Consider the following 26,228-nt stretch of genomic DNA (forward strand, 5'->3'; position numbering starts at 1 on the left):
AATGACAAAGATCAAAAAATACAAAGGGAGAGGAGAGAAGCAGGATTTTGCTATGTCCCAAACCCACCTATGCGCTATGCAGTTAAAATAGGTAAATACAAACCCTCAGCTCTTCCATTCTGCCAACTCTTCTCTTGAATTTCCAATTCACATATCACGCAAACAGAAGAGGAAACACCTGGACTAGCCAACTGTTCATGTACTGTAAAACACGGGGCACCGAGAGCCTTTGAGAAAGACATTTTCCATGTAAATATTATACAAGTTGTGACAGATGCCCCTCTGCACCCAAAGAGGCTGCTATCCCCAGAGCAGCTTCCTGAAGAAATCTCCAAAAGGGAGCACCACAAGCAGATGCAGATGAAACAAACGCCTCAGTCAAACTGGAAATGCAATGTCAGTAAACTGCAAGCGCTAGCCCTGTGCAAAGAGTCAGGGTGGGGCAGAGCGAAGCAAAGCATTTTGCTGAAGCCAGCAAGGCAGACCAGTTTCAAAATTCTGGAATGTAAACAAAACAAAACCTGGGCACATTTCTAAGGCAACGACACTTCCTCTTACCATATTCACTCAAGGATGTAGCTGGGATATACCAACTGAGGATACAGAATACTCCCCAGATTTTTTGTTTAGGGTTGTATGCATATTATCAGCAATAACCTGTGAGGACTCAACTAATCAGACAGGCATAGGGTTGCACTGTTAATCCCAATTACCCATCATAAAATGAGAACAACCCCACAGAGTTATTAGGATTATTGGGCCATTGGGATAAGCACTGTAAATCATTTTGCATATAAAGGGGCTAAGAGGCTGATAAAATTAGAATGAGCTTCTCCAGAGTATTTATACTTCTGCACAGCGGAGAACAAATATAATATTAAACCATTTCCATTTGTAGGAGGCCCAAACATTGTATTACCACATCATTTTAAAAGATGAATCTATACCTGACCATTTAAAATATTCTTTCACTAAAACGGCTGGACATTATTCAATATTTGTGATGTCTGCTTAAGTCTGCCTGAACCATTTGGATCATTCACAGCAAAAAGAGGCAACTGCATATACTGTACTGGACAATGTAACTGAGCATACTAACGTATGCCTGACATAAGATAACACTTAAGTGAAAAAAATACTTAAATCTACTACATTCCTTCAAAACAGTAGCTCAGACTTAAAAAGAACAACATGAGAGATTTTTAAATTGAAACTAGGTTTAAAGGTCATGGTGGCAGAATGCATTCAAGCTTCTTGGATACTGGGCCCAGACAATTAGGTCCAAAGGACAGCAAACAGAGCAATAATGTAAGCAAAGAAAGGGAGTTAAGATGTGACTTCTATCATTGTTATTTGAAGAATGCTATGTTCTTAGGATTTGGAAAGGCTGGAAGCCCTACTTGGAGAACAACAAAAACAGGTCTACACATCCCACAACCACCTTGAGTGGGACGACTGTACATTCTTTTAACATAATGCTAGGAAAGAGAGAAGAAAATAAAATGTTTAGGAGATGGCTATAGATAAAATGAAGAGTTTGGGAATATAACAAATAATAGCTTTGTGGAGTATATGAAACATACTGTGGGTTGTATCCAATGCTAGTCCTACTCAGAGTAGACCCATTGAAACTAATAGGCACAACTAATCAGTTCCATAAATTTTAATGGGCTTACTCTGAGTTGAATACAGCTCTGTATGATTTTCTTTATGATTTCCCCCCATATCTATTATAATTTGGAATACAATAGAGTCAAAAAGACTTTAAAGAAAATATTTTCATAAAGGAAATCTGGCATGTTCTAATGTATCATCTTCCTCAGGTTCCTTACTAGAACTTTAACAGCAGGTGTTAGTTCTGAAAAATGACTCTCTTTACTGAAGGTCAGACACAAGTGGGAAAGAACAGTATATCCTATATTATAAAATCTAACCCAAGATTGTTCACTATAGGACATGAAACTGGACTCTCTACCTTTAATAAACAACACAACTTTAAAACATAGCTCACAACATTCAAGTTTACTATAACTCCTTACTAGAAAGCACTCCTTTCCCTGACAAATATGTCTGGCTGATATTTGTTGGGCTTATTTCACAGCAAGGGGGGGGGGACACCTGTGGCTCTTCAGATGCTGTTGAACTAAAACTCCTGCCATCATTGACCATGCTGACTAGGGAAGATGGGAGCTGCAGCCTAACAACATCCAGAGAGCCACAGGTTCCCTGTCTCTGGCTTATAGCAAAGGAACAGGTGAGAGATCCCAATAATTGCATTGAACATGTACTATGAGCCACCTTTCTAAGCAGAACACTAAACCCTTCAAATGGGGGGTGGAGAGAGAGAGAGAGAGCCAAAGCAACACTCTCCTGAGGTGTACTGACAAATCATCCATTTAAGGTATCTGCCTCTCCTGATTTCATACAACTTCAGGAGTTGTAAGAGAAGGGGAGAGCCATGTGTCCAACAGAATGACAATCTCATCAATGATTTTGCCATTACTGGTAAGCAACATTTTGTATGAAGTCTGGAAAGGTTTTTCCATTAAAGTAGTACATGCAAATGCCCTTATCATGCTAGTGCAATATGCAAGACACATATCATTTTGCAAACACAGAGACTGGATGAGTCTGGAATGAAATATGAAATAATGCATCTGAAATTTTATACATGGTGTCAGTTAATAGGAAAATGCATACTTTAGGAATGGCACTACTACAGAAATTCACAAACAGCACCTCACCTTGATTATCATTCCCAAATTTCTGAACGCTTTAAAATTATGCAATGCTTTCATTGAGGCCCAGTGTGCACATGCATCCTGGGAGTTCTGGTATGTGTTTTTTTTAATGTGGATGCAACATTCATTCTGCACTTTTGTGACACTTTAAAATACTGTCCTAGCTGAACCTATTTCTCTTTCTTGCAATGTTTCTTAAATACCGTATATGTGCACATAAGTAGGTACTACAATTATTTGTCCAGCTGAAGAACACTACAAGTGATGCAATTTGATCTTGATCAAATAGACACACACACAAATATGTATAAATGTGTTTTCACAACTTAAAATACCTCAAATGCCATGCTGCACTGACCCTCAGATAAATATGCAAATATACCTGTCCAGATCCAGTGCTCTCATGCAGGTATTATGTAATGCATGCAGTTTCTGATGAATTTCATCATTTCCCTGAATCTTCTAAGAGAAATCAATTCAATACTCAGTAATTTTAGCAGAAAGGTTTTGAGTTACTACTTTTCAGTTTATTTCAGTACCAACAAAGCCAAATATCTACCAACCAAAAAGTCTTTTCTCATACACAAATGTGTGTTTGTGACCTCAAATTTTCCTTTTCTACTGATGCTAGTTTCTTAAAACCCTTAATGCTCAAATGTTACCAACACTCATATACTACTATTTTGTATTGTGGTGTTTTGCTTTCCTTTTAAGTTTCAAATTAATTCTTACAACATTCCTGTGATACTTCAATATTATTATCCCCATATCACAGGTGTGTGTGAGAGAGACAGAGGGAAAACATGGGAGGAGCCTGATAGTCAAGGACCATCATCATTTATATTTTGGAAGCTAGAAACAGCAGGATTCTTATGAACGCTACAGAATAAAAATGAATTAAAACTTAATGGAAAGTAACTCCTTCACTTTCTGTAGGTTTGCATGATGCTAGAAACTGAGTCAATTGCTGTAACCATTTCTTCAATTGTTTCCTGTGTACCATGTATGAAATAGTTCTCTCCACTGCTACTATAAACACAAACTTATGAAATAACTCATTTTCAGGAATGAAGAACTCCAAATCACTGCAAATATGATGTCAAAATATGAACTGAATACATCTGTAGGAATGCAGAAAAACGTTGCAATGGTCCTAGACAAATTCTCTCCCTATCCCTGTGTGTGAAAAACTATTTTTTAAAAAACACAACAGAAGCAATCAGAAGCAATTCCAAAACCATGTGATCGGCTTCAAATCAACTTGATTTATACATTTGCACTAACACTGATTTATACAAATTAACAACATGACTGTTCCTAACCAAACTGCACCACAGCTGTTCCTACTAGAACAAAATGCACATGAAAAAGCTCTTCTTAAGAATCACTATACGTACAATACTTTCAATTATGCATGCACATTGAAACCTAAATATCCTGCAACAGGATATTGTATGCCATTCCTATAACTTAGAAAAAAATATCTATACATATAATTAAATAAATATATCTTCAACATGTTCCCTGAGATGTCAACAAAATATTTAAGAACTAACTATATATCATACTTCTCCCAGTCCTGCCCATAATCATTATTGAGTCTCTGGTACAATACTGCTGCAACCTGATACACCTACAGTATTTTTACATTCATATCCTGCTTGTAGACTTCCATAGGCATCTGGCTAACTCCTGTGAGATACATGGGCCTTGGGTCTGATTCAGCAGGGCTCTTATAATGCTTTTGAACTTTTACTTACTCACACTTTTTAAAGGCATGATATACAAAGTAGCACACCTCTGTACACAAACTCACGCAATATTAGGATAACAACCATAACTTACTGCATGTAGTATGACAACACAGCTGGCACTCTAACTTTTGTGTTCTCTAATGTGGACATATATATACGACTAGCAGCATATGTATTTTAAGATGACCATCTACTGATATTTTCTGTTTTGTAAATTTGTAATAAAATAACATCGATCAATGCCAACATCTCTTGAAAAGTTACTTTGGGAAATAATAGAAATGTGCCAAAATTTTCAGTCTCATACATTTGCAATGCCACATATGGGGAAATGCCGGGTGCACCCGCAACCCAGCAACCCCGGCCAGAATGGCTAATGATCAGAGATGATGGGAATTGTAGTGCAACAACCTCTCAAGGGCCACAAGTTACCCATCCCTGCGCTATATAGGAATTGTCAGGTGGTACAAAGTCATACCGTCCTCATTCTGAATCCCAGGCCCACTCTAGCCATGCCAGATTCCAGAGATATGGAATGACACATTTTAAGCATGCATTCCATCAACAACAGTGAGATGTATGCTCCTATACGCATTCAAATGCTCATTCAAATGTGCATTCCAGTATTCAACAAGCCTGACTGACGCTTCTCATTTTCGTGCGCTGAGTGCAGCAAAAGAGGAACTTTCAGCCTTGTTGCAACAGGGTCAAATGTCCTTCTCCCACAAACACTTTCACGTCCTTTCAAATACCACTCCCCCAATTCCCCAGTGAAAGGGTAGTTTTGTAGGACACGAAACAATTCAGGATATTTGATCCCCAAGTTTTGACACAGCTCCAGGAAACAATATTTGCGGGGGTGGGGTCAGAGAGCGAACACCTGATTGTTCTTGACTTGTGCCAAGGTAGTTCAGTTCACTCTTCCAGGTTTTGACAAAAGTGATTGCTTTCTTTTGTCTGCACTTACGAAGAACAGAAGTACTGAATTATTTCTTTTGGAACTTGAGCAGCACATTCCCTTGGGATTGTTCCAGATCATCTACCTAACATCAAGGAGAAGCTAACACCCATCGTAAAACTTTCGGAAGGCGCATTAGATGTTTATTCTCCCCTTGGCAATTTCACCCTCAGAAGTGGAAAAAAAACCACCACTGCCAATTGCCATCTTTGCTGAGAGAGCACAGATATAATTTCACCCTGGGAAAGTTGCAGGTTTGGACACTCTGGGGTGACAAGACACCTCACCTTTACAATCCAGTGGCTCTTTTGAATCAGAGTTTGGCCAGTGATATAAAAGCAACCCCTCCCCTTGAAACTGCCAGCCTCTTCTTTTATCAGCTTAAAAAAATATATGTATTCAAACATCTAAAATACTTAGAAATTCAGCACTATCATCTTGACATAATGCACATATACTACAAAGACATACTGTACTATACTATGGAGACATACATGTATGCTACAGAGACATAGTGTATTAACTAGTGAATAAAACTTGTGTTCTACAAAAATAGGTATCCTCCTGACTAACATTGCAAATGCTTCCGAGTTACACAAGCCCATACGTATGGTAGTGCAGGATTACGTGCGTCACACATTTATTAAAAGTATTTTTAACCTGCTCTTCAGCTCAAAAAGTACCGGCAACCCCTGTTTTGCATGCATTCAAAGAACATGCAACCTTGCATGTGTGGGTCATTTTTGGAACTGGAAGAAGGCACAATGGAGGCTGGATGTAACAGGCAGGCATATGCGTGCTCTGCAGGAGCGCACAGTGACTTGTAACACAACCCCCATGCAAATCAGGTGTTGCCTGTACCTCAGACCAGCTCATAATGATCAGTAATAAGACCATCCCTACCCTCAGGCTCATAATCTTAAAAAAAAACAAAACAAAAAACCACAACACAAAAGGTTAAGGGATTGGGAGCAAGGCTGGAAAAGGCAAACAGACTAATTATGGAAAGAAACACCAGGGACCCCAAATGGATTTTGTGGGCTGGTGAACTGCAGGTGAATCGTGGCCTCATGTCCGCCCCCCACTCCACAATCTATTAGCAAGAACTGCTGCTTATGCACATGTATTAACTTAGCCTAGACTACCCCACAGGGCTGCTATTCCTAATATTTATTTGATTTCTTAGCTGCCCATCACTGTACAGTTTAAAAATAAATTACAGTTACAGGGAGAGGGAGAGGGAGAGGGTGGCTCCTATTGCTAAGATAAAAGGGTGGTAGGTAATGTACACAACTCTGAGTTCCTGAATGCAAAAGCAAGTTACAAATATGTCATTCACAATAGCCCCCTTGCTTTAATTGCAATATTTCATAGTCCTCCTAATCACAGCAAAATACCAAAACAAACAGTTTGCCAACCCTGATAAATAAAAACAAGCAAAAAAAGTACTCCCAAGTACGTATGTGCAGTTTCACAAATTTAGCGTTTGAACTACCAACTCTTGGCCTAGCCTACCTCCCAGGGCTGTGGTTAAGATAAAAAAGGGGGTAGGGAGAAGGGAAAGAAAAGGTACACAGCCTGGAGCTCCCAGGAGAAAAATCAAGATACAAAATGCACAACAAGTGGCAACAAATATGTGCAGTTTCACAGCTCTCAGCAAAACTCATGCACAAAACATTTTGCCAACTCTGATAAACAAACAGAACTACTACTGTGTTACGGTACAATCCCTAGATGAACAGTAACCTTGCTGCAGCTGCAAAGTGTTTGCAGATTCATTTCACATTTTTGTTTATGCTGATTGTATATTAATAAATAACAGCCCAGTGATGACAAGCAGAATAGTAGTGACTGGGTGGAAAACAAAAAAAGCAGGGTGGGAATCACTACTTTTTCTAGTAGGAAGGAAGCCTCATTTATTTCAAGGAAATTGCTTTTGAGTAGACCATACCAAAATAAGCAAATTAGGTTTTACTCTGTAAAGGCAGCCCATTTGGGGGTGAAGAAAATATTGGGGACATGTATTAAACATACATACTCCAGTACTGTATCTCCGTCCATCCTGCATATAGCAGGAACTACTAGTCTCTCCTACTCTCTTGTACTGCTCTGGGAGAACCTCCTCCCAAGTACTAGGTGAAGGTGGTCCACATACCTTCCTTTAATTGCTCAGCAATGGTGATTAAGCATCCTAAGTAATGGTGTTTACTGCTAATTGCTGCACCCTTAAAGCTGCCTCTGCTTTCTAACTTTCTTCAGAAGTATTTGATTGACTTTTCTTTTTTTTGTAAAAGAAAAAAAGAAAACCAAGAGACAGGAGCCCCTGCTGGCTCATAGTCGGTACATGTGTATCCCCTGTAGCCCCCTCCCCCTGTCAGCAGCCCTAGAGGAAAATAGCAGCTATGATGAGTTAAACTTCCACAAGGAAATGCAAACTTGCATAAAGAAAAAAGCAGCCTACTAGGATTAGAATTTTGTGCACATAATGTGAAGAGAAATCATGTCCTTTTGATGTTCATAAATGCCATTTAAAATAAAGGTTAGTTTAAATATAATGAAATCATGACACTTTACATGCAGACACGGAGGTATGTCGAGTTGTTTCCATATGGATTCAGGGAAGCAGACTTAGGAGGTTGTAAAAGACCCGTCTTCACCCTTTGTAGAAGAACCACTCCTCAAATCCTAAAAGCCACAGAAGCATGGAAATGGTGCATGAGAAGAGTGGCATGCAGGCAGTAGGTGTAAAGCTGAGAGGAGAGCAAGCCCAAGGCCTTGGGCTTCATGGGATAAGAAGGCATGCAGTTGTGTTTCACTCAATGTAGCAGTGCTGCAAAGCTCAGAGAGAGCTGGCTTCTGGGTGAACCGTCAACCAAGCTTCAGGTCTGATCCAAGCAACAGAAAGCTTGAATTGTGGAGGGTGTGTGTGTGTTCTGTCATGCTCCTTTTCTCCTCTGAAGCCAGCACACTACGTGGACTGAGGAAAAGGCAAAGAGCTGAATTCTCTCCTGCAGTTCCAATAATACCTTTTCCTACTGTATGCTTTGGAGGGTGTCCCAGAGAAGCAGTGGGAGGGCGCTTTAAACCAACAGGAGGCAACACAGCAGGCCTCCCACCAATCCTATCACTCTAGCCCATCATTCCCTGGTAAGGGAGTTGCAGAGGTGGAAGGGATTGCCCCAAGTAGGTATGTGTGCTATTTATTCCTGCAAAAGCATTCTGGAAGTTCTCCTGCACAAGCCTCAATGAGATCAGCACAAGAAAACCTCTAGGTAGATTGTGCCTCACACATGCATTATCTATTTGTTTAAGCTACCATTTAACATGATCCATACTGTGTGCATAGACTAATCAATCATGTATTATAGTCACGTGAATCTATTTATCTGAAACTGGTGGTTGCCTTAATAAGGTTTTGGTTTTTGGTTTAAAAAAACCCAACTCCACCCCCCCTCCAAACGATACTGTTTTGTTTGGAAGACTTTGTTAATTAGCTCTATTTTCTTATTATTATTTCTGCATTAAATAGGATAGGAGCCAAGTCATGTTGGAGTAGTAATAAGGAACAGGGTTAGCTTGCCAGTGATTTGTGTGAAGGGGCCACAGCTGGGACGGCCAGGAGCAAAATGTGGTCACTGAACTCTGCAGTACCAAACGGTGACCTGCAGCTGAATTCTTTACAACAGGAGTATATTTGCTACTGCAAACAAAAGAACATTTCAGAAGCACATTAGTCTGAGAAAGTGGTTTTTGAGAAGATGAAAGAAAAAAGAAAAGGAAGCATTGCCACTTGAAAACTGCATCACATTGCATACCATGGCACAGTTATGGTGGCAACCCCAGAACATTTCTTTCCACTGTAATTACTAAACAAGAGGAATGCTACTTTATCTTCAGGGCCTAATTAAATATTACACAAGACACAGAGCTGCCACTGCTCTGCATTGTGTTCCCTGATAAAATCCTTTATGAATATTTGTTCTGTAAGTTGTGAATAATCGTCTAAGTATATACTAAGGACATTAACTGTATTTTTCTTTTTGTGTATTCTGTTATATAATATTTCAAGAAAGAAAGAAAGATTATGATACCCAGTATTTCTCCTGCCCCTCACTTTCCTACCTGCCAATATTCCAAAGCTCAGAAATAGAGCAATATGGTGCCTCTGCTCATTTTTGTCAATTATGTTCACCCATCCCCATCCCCATACATACATATAAACACACACCTCAACACCTTTATTCATAAAGGGCATACAAAGTAAGCAATAGATCATTTGAATACAAAGGAATCCTAAGAAGTATTATGACTGTATGACCAAAGGGAAAATGAGCATCCCTTCCAGTAAAAGCAAATTGTTTGTCAAAACAGAACTTCCATGTGCAGCAATTGTCTATCTGAGGTCAGGTTTTGAATTCGATTTATTTGGTCACAGGATCATTAGAAGACTGCATTTCCATAAGATCAGCCAAGACCCTCTGCTTTCCTTTAAAAATGTTCTCCCCCACTTTGTGGCTTTTTGTCACCCACCCCTCTCCTTGGTTCTGTGCAAACCCTTTTCAATGAGTTTTGATGTGTAAATTTACTCCCGAATAAGCTTCAACAAGATTCCTTTCAATTTTATTTTTCTTCGATTACTCATTTTAGGAAATGATAATTTTGTAGTCATTTAAGGTTCCATGTAAGGTGAAGAAATGCTTTTTGCAAGTCTAAAGGAGAAAGTGCCCTTCCATTACAATCCTAATGCAGCTGGGCTGACCAGAGCTTTGCCAGGAAACTGCCTCTGGCAGGAAAAATGCTCTCACACCCCTTACTTTCCTGTGCGTAGATCGTGTATAGTCTGTAAAATGACTCAACGTTGGCTATTTAAACACATTCAAAGTTCTGAAGGGATCATAGAATCATATAATTGTAGAGTTGGAAGGGATGCCAAGGGCCATCTAGTCCAAGTGATTCTCTTCCTCAGCTTCCCGCTCCTCCTTCTGTCCCTCCAGAATTTCATTCCCACACAGTAGCAAACCCAGAGGGGATCCTATCTTCTGATTCAATGGAGCAGGCATACCCAAACTCGGCCCTCCAGCTGTTTTGGGACTACAACTCCCATCAGGACCAGTGGTCAGGGATGATGGGAATTGTAGTCCCAAAACAGCTGGAGGGCCAAGTTTAGGGATGCCTGCACTGGAGAGAGCCACACAGCCTCTCCAGATTTTCCAGCTCTCGCTCTCCCTGTATCGTGTTGTAAACGAGCCTTCTTCAGCTTCATGGGGAGAAAGGGGAAGGATGGAACTCGTGCTGCCATTCACTTTTTCATCTTTCTCTCTGGCTGAAGCCCAGACATGTTGAGAGGCTGGCAGCCTCAATGGCGCCCCTCTGGAGGCTTCACCCAGGGCAGAAACCCTCGCTAGACCCCCTCCCCCTAGCTATGGCTCTAGATCAGCAATCATAGCTGCCAAAAGTTGGGAGGGGGGCAGAATCTCACAGCTGGAGCCCAAAATCACAGAAATGTAGAATCATAGAATTGTAGAGCTGGAAAATGACATACCATCATGTTTCCCTAGGCTTCAAGTACAATTATTTGCAGATTTCACAGAACAGGAAGAAGCCAAAAAGCTCCTCCAGCTCTAACACAGGACCCTTCAACTATAGAGCCCAGAGTCCAGACCAACAACAGTGTACTATAAAAGATGTCATACTCTGGGAAAGCAAAGGGCACAACAATGGCAGGCTACACAATATGGGAAGTCCCAAAGGTGCTTGTAAACAGTCAGTACCACTCATGGCAGAGAGAAAGGAAACCAGCTCTCTTTGTAGCATTTTTAGAATTACCTGAGGAAGAGCTTGTGGGTGCTTGAAATGTACTGGACGTTTAAAGAGGAATTGCATTTCAGATATTTATAACCACCTTTGGGGGGGCTTTTCCTTTCATTTCTTTGTGTACATCAAATGGCTCCAGATGACTAAAGCAAGTGAGCCAAGACACGTTTCAGGGGATTATTTTATATTCCTTGAGATAGTTCCTCAAGTCAGGCAATAGGGATTTATATCAAGCTGGTGCAACTTGCAACCCACCAAGCTGAAACTGCCCACCAGCCATATATTGTGGCTTGCCAGGTGCTTGACAACTTCCTTATTTTTGCAGACCTAGGCAAGCAGCAAAACCAGAAGATTTACAGAGCATATTGCATAGCTTGTAAGCTGTGTTTGGATTGGTGGGCCATAGCTTGTGCTGGCCTGATTTATAGCATTCACTGAAACACACACCAATATTCGGATTTTTAGTATTTGATTTAAGATGCTTTTTAATATGAAATATCTATCAGATCTGAAACAATGCACAGATGCTCCCAAGGACCTTCGTGGGTTTCTCTTGCTTCAGTGAACTGTAAATGTGGTTTATCTGTAATAATGCAAGAGTATCTCAAAAACAACTATTTTTGTCTAAGCAACTGAACCAGCTTAATTCATCCTGCCAGACCAATGCAATGCTATAAATAAACTACAGTGACTACAGGTGAAAGCAGGTGAAGCTTCTCTGAAGGCAAGAAATATATGGAGTTATATTTTGCTCATCCCAGAAAATGGATAGGCAGTTTTGGCACAGTGTGCTGCATCCATACAGCAAATCCCTGAACAGAATTAAGGCAAGAATCGGAAAGGGCAGGGGAGGCATCATTTAAGAAGCAAAACAAAGGGCAGAATTTGAAATCAATCAAGGCATCCCAGAGATTTTACAGAAGTAAAAAGAGAATGCTAATCTGCTGTATCAGCCCCTGATGATCATAAATATGTTATACTATATACACGGGGGAGGGGAGAGCAGTATATTGGTACAAGAACCACATTCAGGGTTGACCAACCCTTCAAAAACTGCATGCCAAAGTCATCTCCAAACATACAAACCACCCCCATTTGCAGGCACATGGCTAAGGCTCTCTCCCCCCCCTCTCTCTCACACACACACAGCTTGCTTGATCAGGTCAATGTCCCTTGACTGTATCTTCACAGTAGCCAGCCAGATGCCTGTGGGAGGCCTGAAGCAGGATGCAGGCCCAACACCATCCTACTCACTTGTGACTCCCAGCAACTGCTATTCAGAGTCATGTTGCCTCTGATCATGGAGGATGAACACACACAGAGGCACACAAAGCTTAAGCTTCTCCAAACAGTACAGGTGAGATAAGGTGATTTCTCCTATGGCTGGTGGACCACTTCAAACACAACTTGCTGCTCCCTACTATATATACCAGGCATCTCCAACCTTTGGCCCTCCAGATGTTTTGGATTACAATTCCCATCATCCCTGACCACTGGTCCTGTTAGCTAGGGATCATGGGAGTTGTAGGGCAAAACAGCTGGAGGGCCGCAGGTTGGGGATGGCTGATATATGCACACAGGATGGTCCCCTGCTTTAAAAATGAAAAAAAGAAGACTGGGATGCAGGATATCCTGCATGCCACTACTTCAGAGTGTCAATCCTAATTTTCCTGTGATTGTTGTGGCATTCATTCAATGGGACCAATTTCTCAGTAAGGTTGTGTTCCTCCTCTGACTTCAGAGAAAAATAGCTTAAACTAATGCCCAAATCATTGGAACAGTGCCCAATCACAGAGTGCACATCATCTACAAATCAATTATGGATGTGCTGGACCAGTGTCTTGCCTCAGGAATAGACTGGGTGAGAACCAACAAACTGAAGCTCAATTCAGATAAGACTGAGGCACTGTTAGTGGGTGGTTCCCTAGTCTGGATGGGTTGGAGATCACCTGCTCTTGATCAGGTTACACTTCCTCCAAAGGAGCAGGTTCATAGCTTGGGAGTGCTCCTGGATCCTTTGCTGTGGCTCGAGGCTCAGGTAGGCCACCTGAGTGGCATGGAGTGCCTTCCATAAGCTTTGGCTGGTGGCCCAACTACACCCCTATCTGGACAGGGATAGCCAAACTTCTGTTGTCTATGCTCCAGTAACCTCTAGGTTAGATTACTGCAACATGCTATACATAGGGCTGCCTCTGAAGATGGTTCAGAAACTTCAGCTGGTGCAGAATTCAGCGGTCAGGTTGTTCACTGGGGCAAGATGGTTTGAGCATATTACACCGATCCTGGTCCAGCTGTACTGGCTGCCAATTAATTTCTGGGCCCAATCCAAAGCTCTGGTTTTGACCCATAAAGCCTTAAATGGTTCAGGACCACAATAACTCAATAACAGCCTCTTCCCAGATGAACTGATCCGGACCATGTGATCATCATCTGAGTTTAAAAGAAGTCGGCATCTTTGTGTCTGGGTGACTTGCCTAACTAAAACATTTTAAGTTCTGTCACTAGCAGGGTGGATAAAAATCAAGGATTTGAAAAAAATAGCAAAAAAACCCAGAATTTTTTTATTTAAATTGGATTTTTTAAAATAAAATGCTTTTGGAGGAAAAACCTTTCTAAAGATAGTTTTCTATTTAAGTTACATAATAGTCCAAAGGCTATTCATCGGGAAATAACAATTTGTTTTAAGTTTTTCATGTGTTCTAAAACTCAGTCTAAGTTTTGTTTTTTGTTTTTTAAACTGTTTTAAACCACATCAGTTAACAAACATGGATACATATGCTATAATGTTATTGTTTTAGTTAAATAATTGTTTAAATTGTTTTTAAGGAAATGATTATTTTTCTCCTTACAATAAAGTACAGCAGAAAAATTGTCCAAATATAAACAGTTCAATTATTAAATCTCACAATAATTTCATAATTATCTGTCTTACTGACTAGTGATTTAAATTATGATTTAAACTGATTTGATATAAATCAAATCCACCCTGGTCACTAGGCAGGGAGTTCTGAACACTAAAAGTTTGATTTCTTACAACTGCGAAATGTGTATCATGTGGTACCTGTAACAGTACCAGTTCTACAAACCAAAGGTTATGTATGTGTAGCAGTTAGCTACTTTCATAGCTTTATGTGTTCCAGACTGGAGAAAGGCTCAAATATAAAAACACAAATTGAGTGATTGAATAAATAAATAAATAAAGTGATCCATTGTTTCTGTCCTATCATGTTTGGAATTCACGAATTTGCCTATGCAAACAGTGCCTCAGCTGGAAACAGAGGGCAAGTTGGATCTTTTACCATTGACATTCTAGTTTCTCTCCAGAACATAGTGGTGCTGTTCTTATGCTATCGCAGGCATCATTCACACTTAGCTACCAGCTAATACATGTTGTGTAATTTACTGCAAACAATAAATAAAAACATGTCTCAATTACTCTTGCATAATGAAACACAAAATGATATAATGAATCTTCATAATATTTATCTGCTTGCTATATGAGGCTTAATATTAGCTGGTGCGATTTAATGGAGTTTTTAATCGATTAAAGGCTAGAAGCCAGAGGCTTCTCAGAAGAGACAGATGCAAAGAGGTTGAGAGAGAAGTAAAAATGGCTCAACAATTAATTACCAATTATTGCAAAAAGGTTTAATCATATGTATATACCAGCACGGTGCCTTGTATTTTAGTACTGTAACAGCAGTTAAAGCTGACCCCTGTCACTGAACCAGTGCTGGTTATGGTAGTTCAGCATCAAGTCAAATATTAGGTCTCAATCAGAGGTTTAATCATGATCACATCAGTTTCACAACCAGATGGTAAAGACAATCATTTGTCTAGTGCATGGGTAGCCACCATGGTGCCCTCCAGATATTGAACTACAACTCCCAACAGGTCCAGCCAGCACGGACAATGGTCAGGGGTGATAGGAGTTGTAGTATAACCTCTGGAGGGTACTATGTTTGCAACCCCTAGTCTAGTGATAGTACACCATTTCTTTTAGTCCTTTAAAACTTCAAACCACCTTGGGTACCTTGGGAAGGAAGATGGCACATAAGTGCAATGAATGAATAACATATGGAGTATTTTAGCACAGAATGGCAAAATTCTCCTCATCACCTTGCCATACCTTCACTAGAGGGTTGTGGGATCTTTCTGGGCAGCATGGGTGACAGAGGAAAATGCTGAGAAAATGGCCTTCCTGCCTTCTGCCAGTGGGATGTTCCATTGAGCTCTCTACTGACGTTGCACAGAAGCAATGTTTCATACAGTTATGACCCTGGAGTCTAATGTCTGACATGGCACTATACTTTTTCCTTTAGACATGAATTTTCTAAACCATAATGAAGAAGTTAGGATGGATGGCAGTTGTTTCATATTTAAAACTTTCTTTAAAACAAACAAACAAACAAACAAACAAACAAACCCAATGTATCAAACCATTTTTAAAAGCCTTTTAAAAAAACTGCAGCTGGACTACGCAAGTATTAGATACAGCAACCCAGCAGCTGGACTACGCAAATATTAGATACAGTAACCCATTTTCCTTTAGAAAACCAGTGCCCAAAAGTCAGGGCTTATAACAGGCTGCCCTTAGGCATGTACTTTACAAGTTTCTGCAAATGACACTGAATCCAAATTGTACTGAAATCACTTCCCCAGAATTCACAACATATGGTCCATTAAGCAGTAACTGGCACACTGATATTTCAGAGCCACCTTCAATGCTTTCTTCATTTGAAGAGGGAGGGCGGGCGGCGGCGGGGGGGGGGGATGCACATGCTTCTGACACACCAAAAAAGAAAGGGGGAAGAGAGAAGACAGGTCTTCCAAAGTGGCTGAAAAATCTACAACATAACTAATTAGGTTCCAACTTCTAACACAATAGTTGGTGTACTAGGGTCTATTATCAAGTTTATAGCTAAAGGCAGCAGACAATACAACCCTACATTCAATTTAATTACAGCCCATGGCTTTTGCAGCAGTGGCGCATTTCAAAGGGTTTAACCACTCATTTATTTCTAGCCCATACATAAAATAAGTCAGCTCACACTGTCATACAGATTCACCAATTAAAAATGAGCATTTTCTGATCTCTGGGTCTCTGCAAGGAGAACAGTGAGCAAAAAAGGAGCCCTTTTCAACGGCAAAAGCACAGAAGCTTCATTTAATAGGGAAAATGCTTTCAGGCACCTGCAATTCTAGTTTGTGCATTAGGACTTTGATGTTCATATACTGAGGGTAGTGAATTATTTAACTATCTGAGGAGAGGGGTTTTTTTGTGAGGTGCTACTTCAGCTCTCCAGCCATAATTTTCTTGCCTCTCCTGATGGCACCCATGCAGACTGATCAAGTCTGGCCAAGACACAAAATATTAAACATTCTCTGGCTCAGTTTTTAATGACTGTTGCATACAGACCACTCAGCTTGAAAACGTAAATGTTTTATTCAAGTATTGTGCAAAGAAATGGACTTAAGAGAGGCACCACATAGGTGAAATGACAAAAGGTTAACGAGGTAGGATATTGTACAGGCACTTGTTACCCCAAAAGTATGGGAACTTCTTGCCTTCTTGACTAACATAAAATTCTGTATTAAAGTCAGTGGGTGGCATTCAAGTCTAGCCCTACTCAGAATAGACCCATTGAAATTAATGGGCATGATTAACTTAGGGTGATTAATTTCAGTGGGTCTACTTTGAGTAGGACTTAGTTGACTACAACCTGATGTGGTGTAGTGATTTAAGAACCTTGGACTAGGACCTGTGAGACCAGGGTTCAAATCCTAAGTGGAAAAAACAGATTGAAGGGCTAGAAAAGCTGGCATGAAACTCATATAAATTCATGTGTCATGAATTCGTCTCACCCATGCTTCAGTTGCCTCCAGACTGAGTTATTGTAATGCTCTCTACATGGGGTTGCATTTGAAACCCAGGAAGATGCAACTGGTCCAAAATCTGGAAGCTGGACTTTTGTCTGGCACTCTGAAGAACTTTGATATGATGTTAGTTCTAGCTTCCTATTTGCTTCTGAGCTTCACTCAAAATGACAGTATAGTCTCCAAAGCCCCAAACAAACACTTTCAAACTAGGTTAACTTAAAGAGTACTTAGTCTGATACCGGTTAGAACAAAAGTTCAAATTATTGTCAGAAGACTTGCACTTGGTGCAATCCTGGGAGAGTTGATGAATGATATTTTCTGTGGTGACAACATGCTTTTGGACTGCTCTCCCAACTGAAGTTCAACAGGTTCCCTCTTTGTGCATCTTTCACCAGAAATAGAAGGTGCTTCTTATTCCACTGGTTTTCAATATGCAACACATATGTTTTATTGCTGCCAGATTTAATGTATAAGATCTTTAACCCTTGCTACTTGTGGTTAGGCTCTTGCTTTGTTGGTTTCATATTGCTTTTAGACATTGTTTGTTAACTGTGCTTATTATATTATATTACAATCATGTTGTTTGCCTCTCTTGGTAGAAAACCAGAAGATAAATATTAACAACTTAGGCTCAGGTGTCACAGCCATCTCAGCAGGTGGCAGCCACAGAAAAACAGCAACTTTGTGTGGACTATCAGCTACATCAGCAAGCAACAAAGCAGACATTGGAATCTACTGTCAGGTGTGGGGTTCAGCCGATTTGACTTTTGATATGCCACTGACTAAAGCTAAATCCTATCTATACCAGCGAATGTCTACAGTTGCTTCACCCCTGACACAGCTTAATGTCAGCACAGGGCAGCTGTCTCACAGAGGCTACCATGGGTGGATGTGATTGTGGTATGTTATTTGCATTCAAATCATCTGACTATAAGAATGACTAATAGGATGTTTAAGAACAGGATATAAAACCCTTAGCCAGACAGTGCAAGGTGCTACTGTATGTCATTTTTAATAATTACTGTAATCATTTGTCTTTCTTTATCTATATTGAATTCCTTTGATGTAGTGGTCTTGTCTTGAGCAATCTCCAGGTCCGCAGTGATAAACAAATGAAGTTGAATAATTAACCCAAAGATATTCATTACCTCAATCACACCGACTCTCCTTACTTATATACACAGTACAGCATGGTTAAGCCCTGGTCTCACTCTCTGACAACCCAGTCTTATGCTCTCTCTAACTGCAAGAGGACCAGCAGCTACGAATGAATAGTAATCCATGCAGTACCCTTTGTATCCAAATACATCTAAGCTACAACAGAAACATGCATCTCATGTTCCCATTACAGCCCTGACTAATGTCAATCTAGTCTCTTACGATAATTTCTAAACTTTAATAAGTAAACTCAAAAAGGACTGATTAGATACCTCTTAACAGCTGTTGCACTGCACTATTAGAGATCTTGATCATTTATGAAAAATGAATACACAAGTATGCAACAGACAATTTAAAAACCTCATTCATCAGTCCCAACTATGTTACTGCATCACTGTAGCGCTTCAGAAGCAAAAAGACTGAAGTCAAGGTCATGGAGGCTCAGCCACGTATGATTAAAATACTATAATGCCTCCTGTGTCTGCTACCTAAAGCGATAGCTGGATCAAAGGAACATTTAGCATGCCTTCTCCTCATTTCATTGCTGCATCCTACAATGCCCCTGTATCTCATACACTAAAAGATATCTCCATAGAACAAGAAAAGATATCTTAGTATGAAAGAGAAAGGTGGATGTAGAAACAGTTATCAAAATCTTGAACTTGGCATTCCTGAAATACCAGTACATTTACATCTGGTAGCTACTGGCACATTAAGTTATCTGAATATGTTTATGTCAGTACTTTATGCAGCAAACGTAACTGAAATGTTTCCTGTGTCTAGCTGTGAACAAAAAGTCACTCACATTTTACATGTTTGCTCTGGATATCTCCAGTATTATACTGGTATACACAGAGTAAGTGTGGCTACACCCTTAATTACACATATGATCCAAGAAGTCAAATGCACACAAATGAATGCACACACATATAAAACACACACATGCTTTCCTGTTCTCAAAGAATGGTCTCAAACAGTTTCATCACAAAAGCCAAAAGTTTTAGGCCTGACTAGATGAGAAGCCATCTGCAGACCCAAGTATACCACTTTGAGCTCCATGGAGGAAGGGTAGGATAGAAGCATAACCAGCAGATATTCTATTCAATGAGCAAAGGAATGTACAACCTGAGCAATCCTTGCACAGTGTGTTTTCATACACAAAAGAGAACAGGAAGCCTTCATATGCAAATATGGGGGTCATGCCCACTGTAGTATCATAGTGGCTGGTCACGGGATTCAAAAGAATATATATTTCATTTCATACATCAGAGCATAGGCATATTTGGTGTCAGGATGCCGATATTACAAATTATAAGAGCACCAAATAAGTTCATCAAGTAACTCTAGGTGAAGCCTTAACTTTCTTGATTTCAGGGAGATCAATACTTTACTTCTAGTCTTCACCTAAAACTAGAGTGCACCATTTATTTTTAGACTCGTATTACTGGCAGCGTGTACATCTTTATAATACTGAGAGTCAATAAAACTATCAGTCTATGACCTTCAAGACCTTGAAGCTATCATGAAAGCAGCAATATTTGTCAGCCATGGAATTCAGTGGCATACCACTTGATGAAGTCAACTCAGTAATGACCTGGAAAGTCTATGTTTATAATTAAGCAATAACTATTGTGGGTCAAGTCATTTCCTCTAGATTAATGGCCAGCTACAACATTTGATGGCTCAAGGTAGTGCTTTGGGCTTATTCACCCAGCCATCCATTTCTTCAAACAACTCTATAACTTTATCATTATGGCTATTCTCATTTTAAGAGACAGCAGTGAAAGACTCTTAGAGCGCAACCCTAGCCATGTATGTTCAGAAGTAAACCCTACTGAATTCATGTTTACACAGAAGTAAGTCCTACTGCTTACTCCCAGGTACATGGGGTTAGGATTGCAGACTAAATTTATTTTCCTATATTTCAATTGCTTTCAGCGCCAGCCATGAAAGAAGGGGATGGGAATTCTGCAATTGTTTGGAAAATAATAACTGCAGATAGAACAGTTAGTAGACAGAGCCTATTGAAATTTTTTCTTTTGCTTAAAAAAAAATCACTCTCTTAATGCACAAAGCAAATGAAAATATTTATCCCCACCCCAGTCCTGTGTAGAAATGAGTGGGCAGTCAATTACCCTACCTAATCCTAATCTAGAAACACCCCCAAACACACATAAAATAGGGGATTACTATTAAAGTACATTTTAACATCTTCCAGTCTCACTGAATGCTCATTTCTTTGGGGGGGGGGGAATATAAACACAGAAACAACAGATGTCTTTATTCTATCTACCGCATATACAATTTCATCAGCAGTCTGACTTTTCCTCTTATCTGAAATGTCTGATTTAGCAGTCAGCAGCATTTAAAACAACTACAAAAACTAAGTTCACCTTAGGTAAGCTTCTTACTTATGCAGTTCGGGGAACACAATTATAAATTATTGGTTAAAGGGGCTTTATAAATTATGTGGTAAAAGTGATTCGCAGCTTAACGAGCAGTTCCTCTTACTAACTGCAGTAACATACGGTGGTGAACTACTACACTTGCATACAAATATACTTCTTTTAAGATGGATTGTCTTTTTTTATTTCTTGCTCACAGACATGCACACAACTCTGAAAGACGTTTTCAACCATCCATCCCAACTTTTGGTAATCTCATGCCGACTATATATAAGATGTAGTTTCTTTCATCAACAAGCTAGAATAAAAACATTATCCACACATCAGCAGATCTCTAGTCATTCACAGCCATAAGATACACGCAGCAGGAGACCAAAGTACAATACTCTACTCAAGTGGCCCCAAACTCCAAACAGTAAAGAGAGGTCACATGTATTTTACAGAAGACAGATGCTGATGCAGCCATTCACAAAAAGGCCCATTCTTCAATTAGCCTTCAGGCTGGCTGATTAGCTGGCAAACTCCTCTGAAAGGGTCAGTTTGTACAAAACTGGTATTTCCACTTTGGAAATTGCTCAGGCATGTCATATACCTGTACCCACAGAATAGAGCTCTTTCAAAGCTTAGACTGAATTCATTGTTAATGCTGGAGACCAGACCATCAGGAGGTTTAAGAGTCAATTGCAGCAGCTTGTAATAACATTGTTGACTCAAATGTATTTTATAGGATGCTTTTTTTTACAGCGAGGATCCTTATATAGTGACAATATGGGAAGTGAAATAATATGTGATTAAGATCCAATTACTCATACAGTAACTGGCTTTCAAAAAAACCTATGCCCCAATTTAACAAGGCAAAAGGAGTGGACATGTGAAATCAATTTTACGGAGTGGGGAGGGACTTCTGAAATCTGAAGCCTCCCATTGCTGATGAGGACTTAAGCTACTTAGTTTGTCAAGGATGCGAACATTTAAACAAGGTCTCAGAACCTTTTAAAATTACTTTTGACTCACTTTCCGAAAGTCTGACCCCACTTAGGTTCTCCAGCAGCTAAATTCTGTCCTTTGGTATATAGTGGGTGGGGGCTGAATATAATTAAAAAAATGCTTCTCCTCCAGATTTCCCTGATAGCATAGTAGAATGGGAAGGGACCCTGAGGATCATCTAGTTCAACCCACTGCAGTGCAGGAATATGGAGCTGTCCAAACCTGCAACCTTGGTGTTGTCAACACCATGATCTAACCAACTGAGCTATCCAAATCAGGACAGTTATTGACCCAAGCAGAGGTGGGGGAAACCAGGAAAGTTTCCCCCAAATCACCTCTCCTCTAGATTTCCCAGGGGCCAAAGCTAAAAGTCAGGACAGTTATTGTCTCAAGTTTCCAAACTTGCCCTAAGATAGCTTCCTCGGAATCTAAACTCTGGAGGAGGCTGCCTGCAGTGGGCTCCACCGTGCACCAGCCTTTTGGCCTGGAATTCCCTGAAGCTGACAGGAGGAGTTGGGAAAAGGAAAAGGTGTGTATGGGGGGAGGGGGGTTAAAGTTGTTTCTCTTCTTTCCTTTTTTTGTTACCTGTGTGGGGGAAACCATAGCAGGTGACATGACAGTGGGAGAGTTGGTGCTTCTGTGCCCATTGGCCTCGGGGATGAGGAGTGGCAAGGGGTCGTGTTTCACTGAGACCACCACCACAGACGCCGCCGCCGCCGCGTCCAGGGGCTCGGCCGGCCTCAGGCAGAGTCTTTTGGGGGACGAGGAGGGGCCGCAGGCGTCGCCCCCCGCCGCGGCCCCGCCCCCCGCCGCGTACATCGCCTCATAGAGGGAGCGCTTGGCGGGAACGACGACGGCCGCCGCTTCGGCCTTGACGCCGGCGAGGTCGTCGCCGTCTTTGGGGAGGACGTAGGCGCCGTTGTTGGCGGGCGGCGGGGCGGCGCGGGCCCTGCCGTTGAGGTGGGCGTAGCAGCCCCCTCCGGCCGCGCCGGCGCCCGAGGGCAGCTTGGTGCCGATGCCGGCGATGCTGTTGAGGGTGGCGATGGAGACGGCGCCGATGCAGTGGTTGGTGTAGGTCTTGGAGAGCTTGGCGGCCTTGGAGAGCATCTGCATGCGGGTGCCCAGCAGGTTCTTGCCGATGGCCTTGTTCTCGTACCAGGTGACGTCGCCCTCGCTGCAGTGGTCCCGCGGGCGCTGGAAGAAGGCCTTGCAGAGCGGGTTGCGCTTGGCCAAGTACTTGACGAAGCTGGCGTAGGGGCAGAACTCCGTGCCCGTCTCGTACATGCGCGGCAGGTTCTCCTCGTCGCTGCTCTCGGCGCGCTTTTTGCTCCACGACGACGAGCGCGACTTGTGGTAAGGCCCCAGGGCCTTGAAGTAGACGAACTTGCGGCCGTCCTCGTCCATGGCCAGCCCGAAGGAGTCCTCCTCCAGCTCGCGCTGGTTCTCGCGCCCGCGCGTGCAGAAGTACATGCACGTCTCGAACCAGACCTTGTTGAGGAGCCCGAAGGGGCTCTGCGTGCTGAACACGCTGCAGGTGTACAGCTTGCGCAGGTCGGCGCGCGTGATGGCCTGCTTCTGCACCACCGGCCCGGCGCCCTGCTCCTCCAGCTTGCGGATGACGGCGGCCAGCGTCAGGTTGGCGGCGCGCAGCTCGGGGTCCTTGGTCAGGTCCAGGGTGCGGCAGTAAGGCGGCTCGTTGAGGTAGCGGTTGAGCGAGCTGCGGATGCTGATGAGCGACGACTTGGAGTACAGCTGCCCGCTCTTGGAGCGCGCCTCGGCGTAGAAGGAGCGCAGCACCCGGCACAGCGCCCCCTTGTCCATGGTCTCGAAGTCCGGGCTCTGCGCCTTCTCGCTCAGGTACTCGCGGAAGATGCGCACCGCGTAGCGGGTGGCCAGCCGCGTGTTCTCGCTCAGGCGGGCCCGCTCGGGGCGCTGCAGCAGCAGCTCCGCCTCCGGGTCCGAGTCGTCGGCGGGGCCCGCGGCGGGCGCCTGTCCGGCCAGGGAAGCGGCGGCGGAGGCAGCGCCGCGGGCGCTCACGGGCACCGAGGGGGCGCCCCCCGCCGAAGCCCCGACGCCGCCGCTGCTGCCGCCGCCGCCAACTCCCCGGACGCCTCCCAGGCGGCCCCGGACGCCGCAGACGGCCGCCGCCGCCGCCGAGTCCAGCAGCACTCCGGTGCCCTGGTCCATACGGATCATATGGCCCGGCTCCTCCGAGGCGGCCCACTCCAGCCCCATCATCATCATCTCCTCCTCCTCTTCCTCCTCCTCCTCCTCTTCCTCGTCGTCGTCCAGCAGCAGGATCCCTTCCTCGGCTCCCTCCTCGTCCCCCGTTATCTGCACCTCCTGGATCTCATCCTCGTCCTCCCCGTCCTCGTCCTCCCCAGCGCTGCAATAGTGGAGGGGCCGGTGGGGGCCGCCCCGGCCGGGCTGCCGGTCCCCCGCATTGTTCTCCCCGCCGCCGCCACCTGCACCGCCGCCCCCTCCTCCTGCGCCGCCGCCGCCGCCCCCGGTGCTCCAGTCTCCGCCGGCGCTGCCGCTGCCAGGCATTCTCGCCATATTGCCGTCTCCCTGCCAGTCCTCGGGCAGGGCGCATGCGCTATATTGGACCGCAGCGCTGGAGAGCTTTTGTGTTTAATGACCTTCAGCTACCGGGAGGCAAAGCTGGGCTCTTAAAGGGGCCGCGCGCTCCCAGTGGTTGTGGCTGATGTGCGAGGAATGGAGTGGGGAAGCCGGACTGGAGAGGAGGAGAGGACGGGGAAGAACGAGGGGGAGACCGACCGAGAGGGAGACTCGCCACCGAACAAGGCGCAGCAGCAGCTTGGAAGCCTTCCATCGCCCAGCGTTGCGCTTCGCGCGAGGCGATCGCCATGCAAAGGGTTACTTTATATCGGCCCGTGCATGCACCCGGGAGAAGGGGAGGCTGGGACTGACAGATCCACTCACCCAGCCTCAGCGCGCGGTGCCAGCTGCTGTCCGCTAAGTGATGCCCGAAGAGCAGCCCGGCAGCCCCCACATTCTCATGGCTTACGCGGGGAAGGGGCGATTTACCCCACCACCACCCACTGGCGGTGCCCACTGGAGGGGTGGGGTGGGGGTCAGAAGTAGGGAGGGGGAGCCCAGCTGCAGTAACAGCGGCAGGTGAGATCGGAGCGAGAGGGGTGGGGGGCGGCAGGCGGCTTTTCGCACAAGGCAGCTCCTCCCTACGGATTCCTGGCAGCCAAGCGCGGAAACGCGGCGGAGGCAGCAGAAGCAGCTTGGAGTTGACTCCGGTAGAGGAGAAACTTCTCGGATTCTCTGCACTTCTCGGCGGCTCTCCCTCCTTCCCACCCCTCCCTCTTCCTCTCCCCGGCCATCCCACCTACCACCCCCCACCCCCACGCCGCCGCTCCATCCAAAAGGGGGAAGGGGGGGGGGAGAGAGAGAGAGAGAAAGAGGCCACTCTGGCTGCATACCAGGCGCGTCGATCTCACGGCGAAGGCATCGAGCAGGCTTCTCCAGCCAGCCAGCCAGCCAGACACGTTAGGCTGCGGCTGGGATCGGAGAGGGCGAAGCTGGCGGGGAGGCAGCTGACTAGTCCGGAAAGAGCGAAAGCGAGCGAGAGAGAGACCGAGCAGGGGAGCCGGAGCGGGTCCCAGGAGTGCCCTTCGCTGCCGCCGCCGCTGCAGATCTTAGGGGGGCGATGTGGGGAGCCTGCGAGTGGTGCCGGGCCGGCTGTGTACCAAAGAAGGAAGCCCGCTTGTTTCCTGCCTGGCGCTAATAAGCCGAAGGAAGCCAGCAGCGAGGAGCAGAGAGGAAGCCGCCAGGGCTAGTAAAACCCACACAGTCCGCAGCCAAGAGGCAAATCCAGAGCTATTCCCAGCCTGCGGGGACAGGCAGCTGCAACACTCGCGCGCTCACACACACACACACAGAGAGAACAGGGGGGGGGGGGAGAGGAAGGCACAGCCTAGCCCTGCAGAGCTCAGCCATCAACATTTCTCTTTCTCACATACACGCACAGATCCACCTCCCCCCCTTCTGGCTTCCCGCAATCCTCGAACCATTTGTAGGTTTTCCAGCAGGCATCTTTCCCTCTCCCCCCCCCTCTCTCCTCGCCGCTACCGCACCCCCGGGGCAATACGGGACTTTGCAAGCCCCGGCGCTGCCAAAAGCCGCCCTCAAGTCGAGTAGCCGCTGGAATCCCGTTACCGATTCACACGCACAGCCGCGCTACAGTTCATTTCCGCCTGCACTTCCAGCTGCCGCAAAGCCTTCCCTAACTTTAAGCGGTTGTTGCGCGGCAGCGGCGCCCTCGATCTAAAGCATTTTGCCGCTTTTATTTCAAAAGGAGAAGATGGGACGCGGGGGGAGGGGGGGTTGGCAGTCACGACACCCACAACGAAAGGGAGATGTTTCTAAGGCGGGTTTTAGCTAGGGGCGGCCAGACAGTTCTGGGCTGGGGGGCGGGGAAGAAGCACGTCTGAACTTGCCCAGGCGCTACACGTTGCTTTCTCGGTGAACACAAAGCAGACGGCTCTCGCAAACTTGGCAG

The 26,228-nt window shown here is 44.1% G+C and overlaps 1 protein-coding gene across 9 annotated transcripts in view; it reads right to left on the bottom strand.

Moving 5' to 3' along the window:
* KCTD1 (potassium channel tetramerization domain containing 1) overlaps positions 1–25,598 on the bottom strand; it is a 51,765-nt gene extending 26,167 nt beyond the window's left edge. For 2 of the 9 annotated variants that reach the window (XR_014011306.1, XM_081206806.1), the window contains exon 1: positions 22,283–22,577. Coding sequence is in view for 6 of the 9 variants with exons in the window: in XM_081206806.1 (XP_081062932.1) it covers positions 22,283–22,516 (234 nt within the window). In the remaining 3 variants the exon portion in view is untranslated. Of the gene's footprint in view, positions 1–103; positions 2,022–22,282; positions 22,578–24,640; positions 25,033–25,149 lie in introns of those variants that run through there. The other 7 variants (XM_081206810.1, XM_081206809.1, XM_081206811.1 and 4 more) reach the window with 7 other exon arrangements.
* Between the last annotated feature and the right edge of the window lie 630 nt (positions 25,599–26,228).

This window comes from Podarcis bocagei (genome assembly GCF_964188305.1).
Source record: "Podarcis bocagei genome assembly, chromosome: 8".
NCBI classification, from domain to species: domain Eukaryota; kingdom Metazoa; phylum Chordata; class Lepidosauria; order Squamata; family Lacertidae; genus Podarcis; species Podarcis bocagei.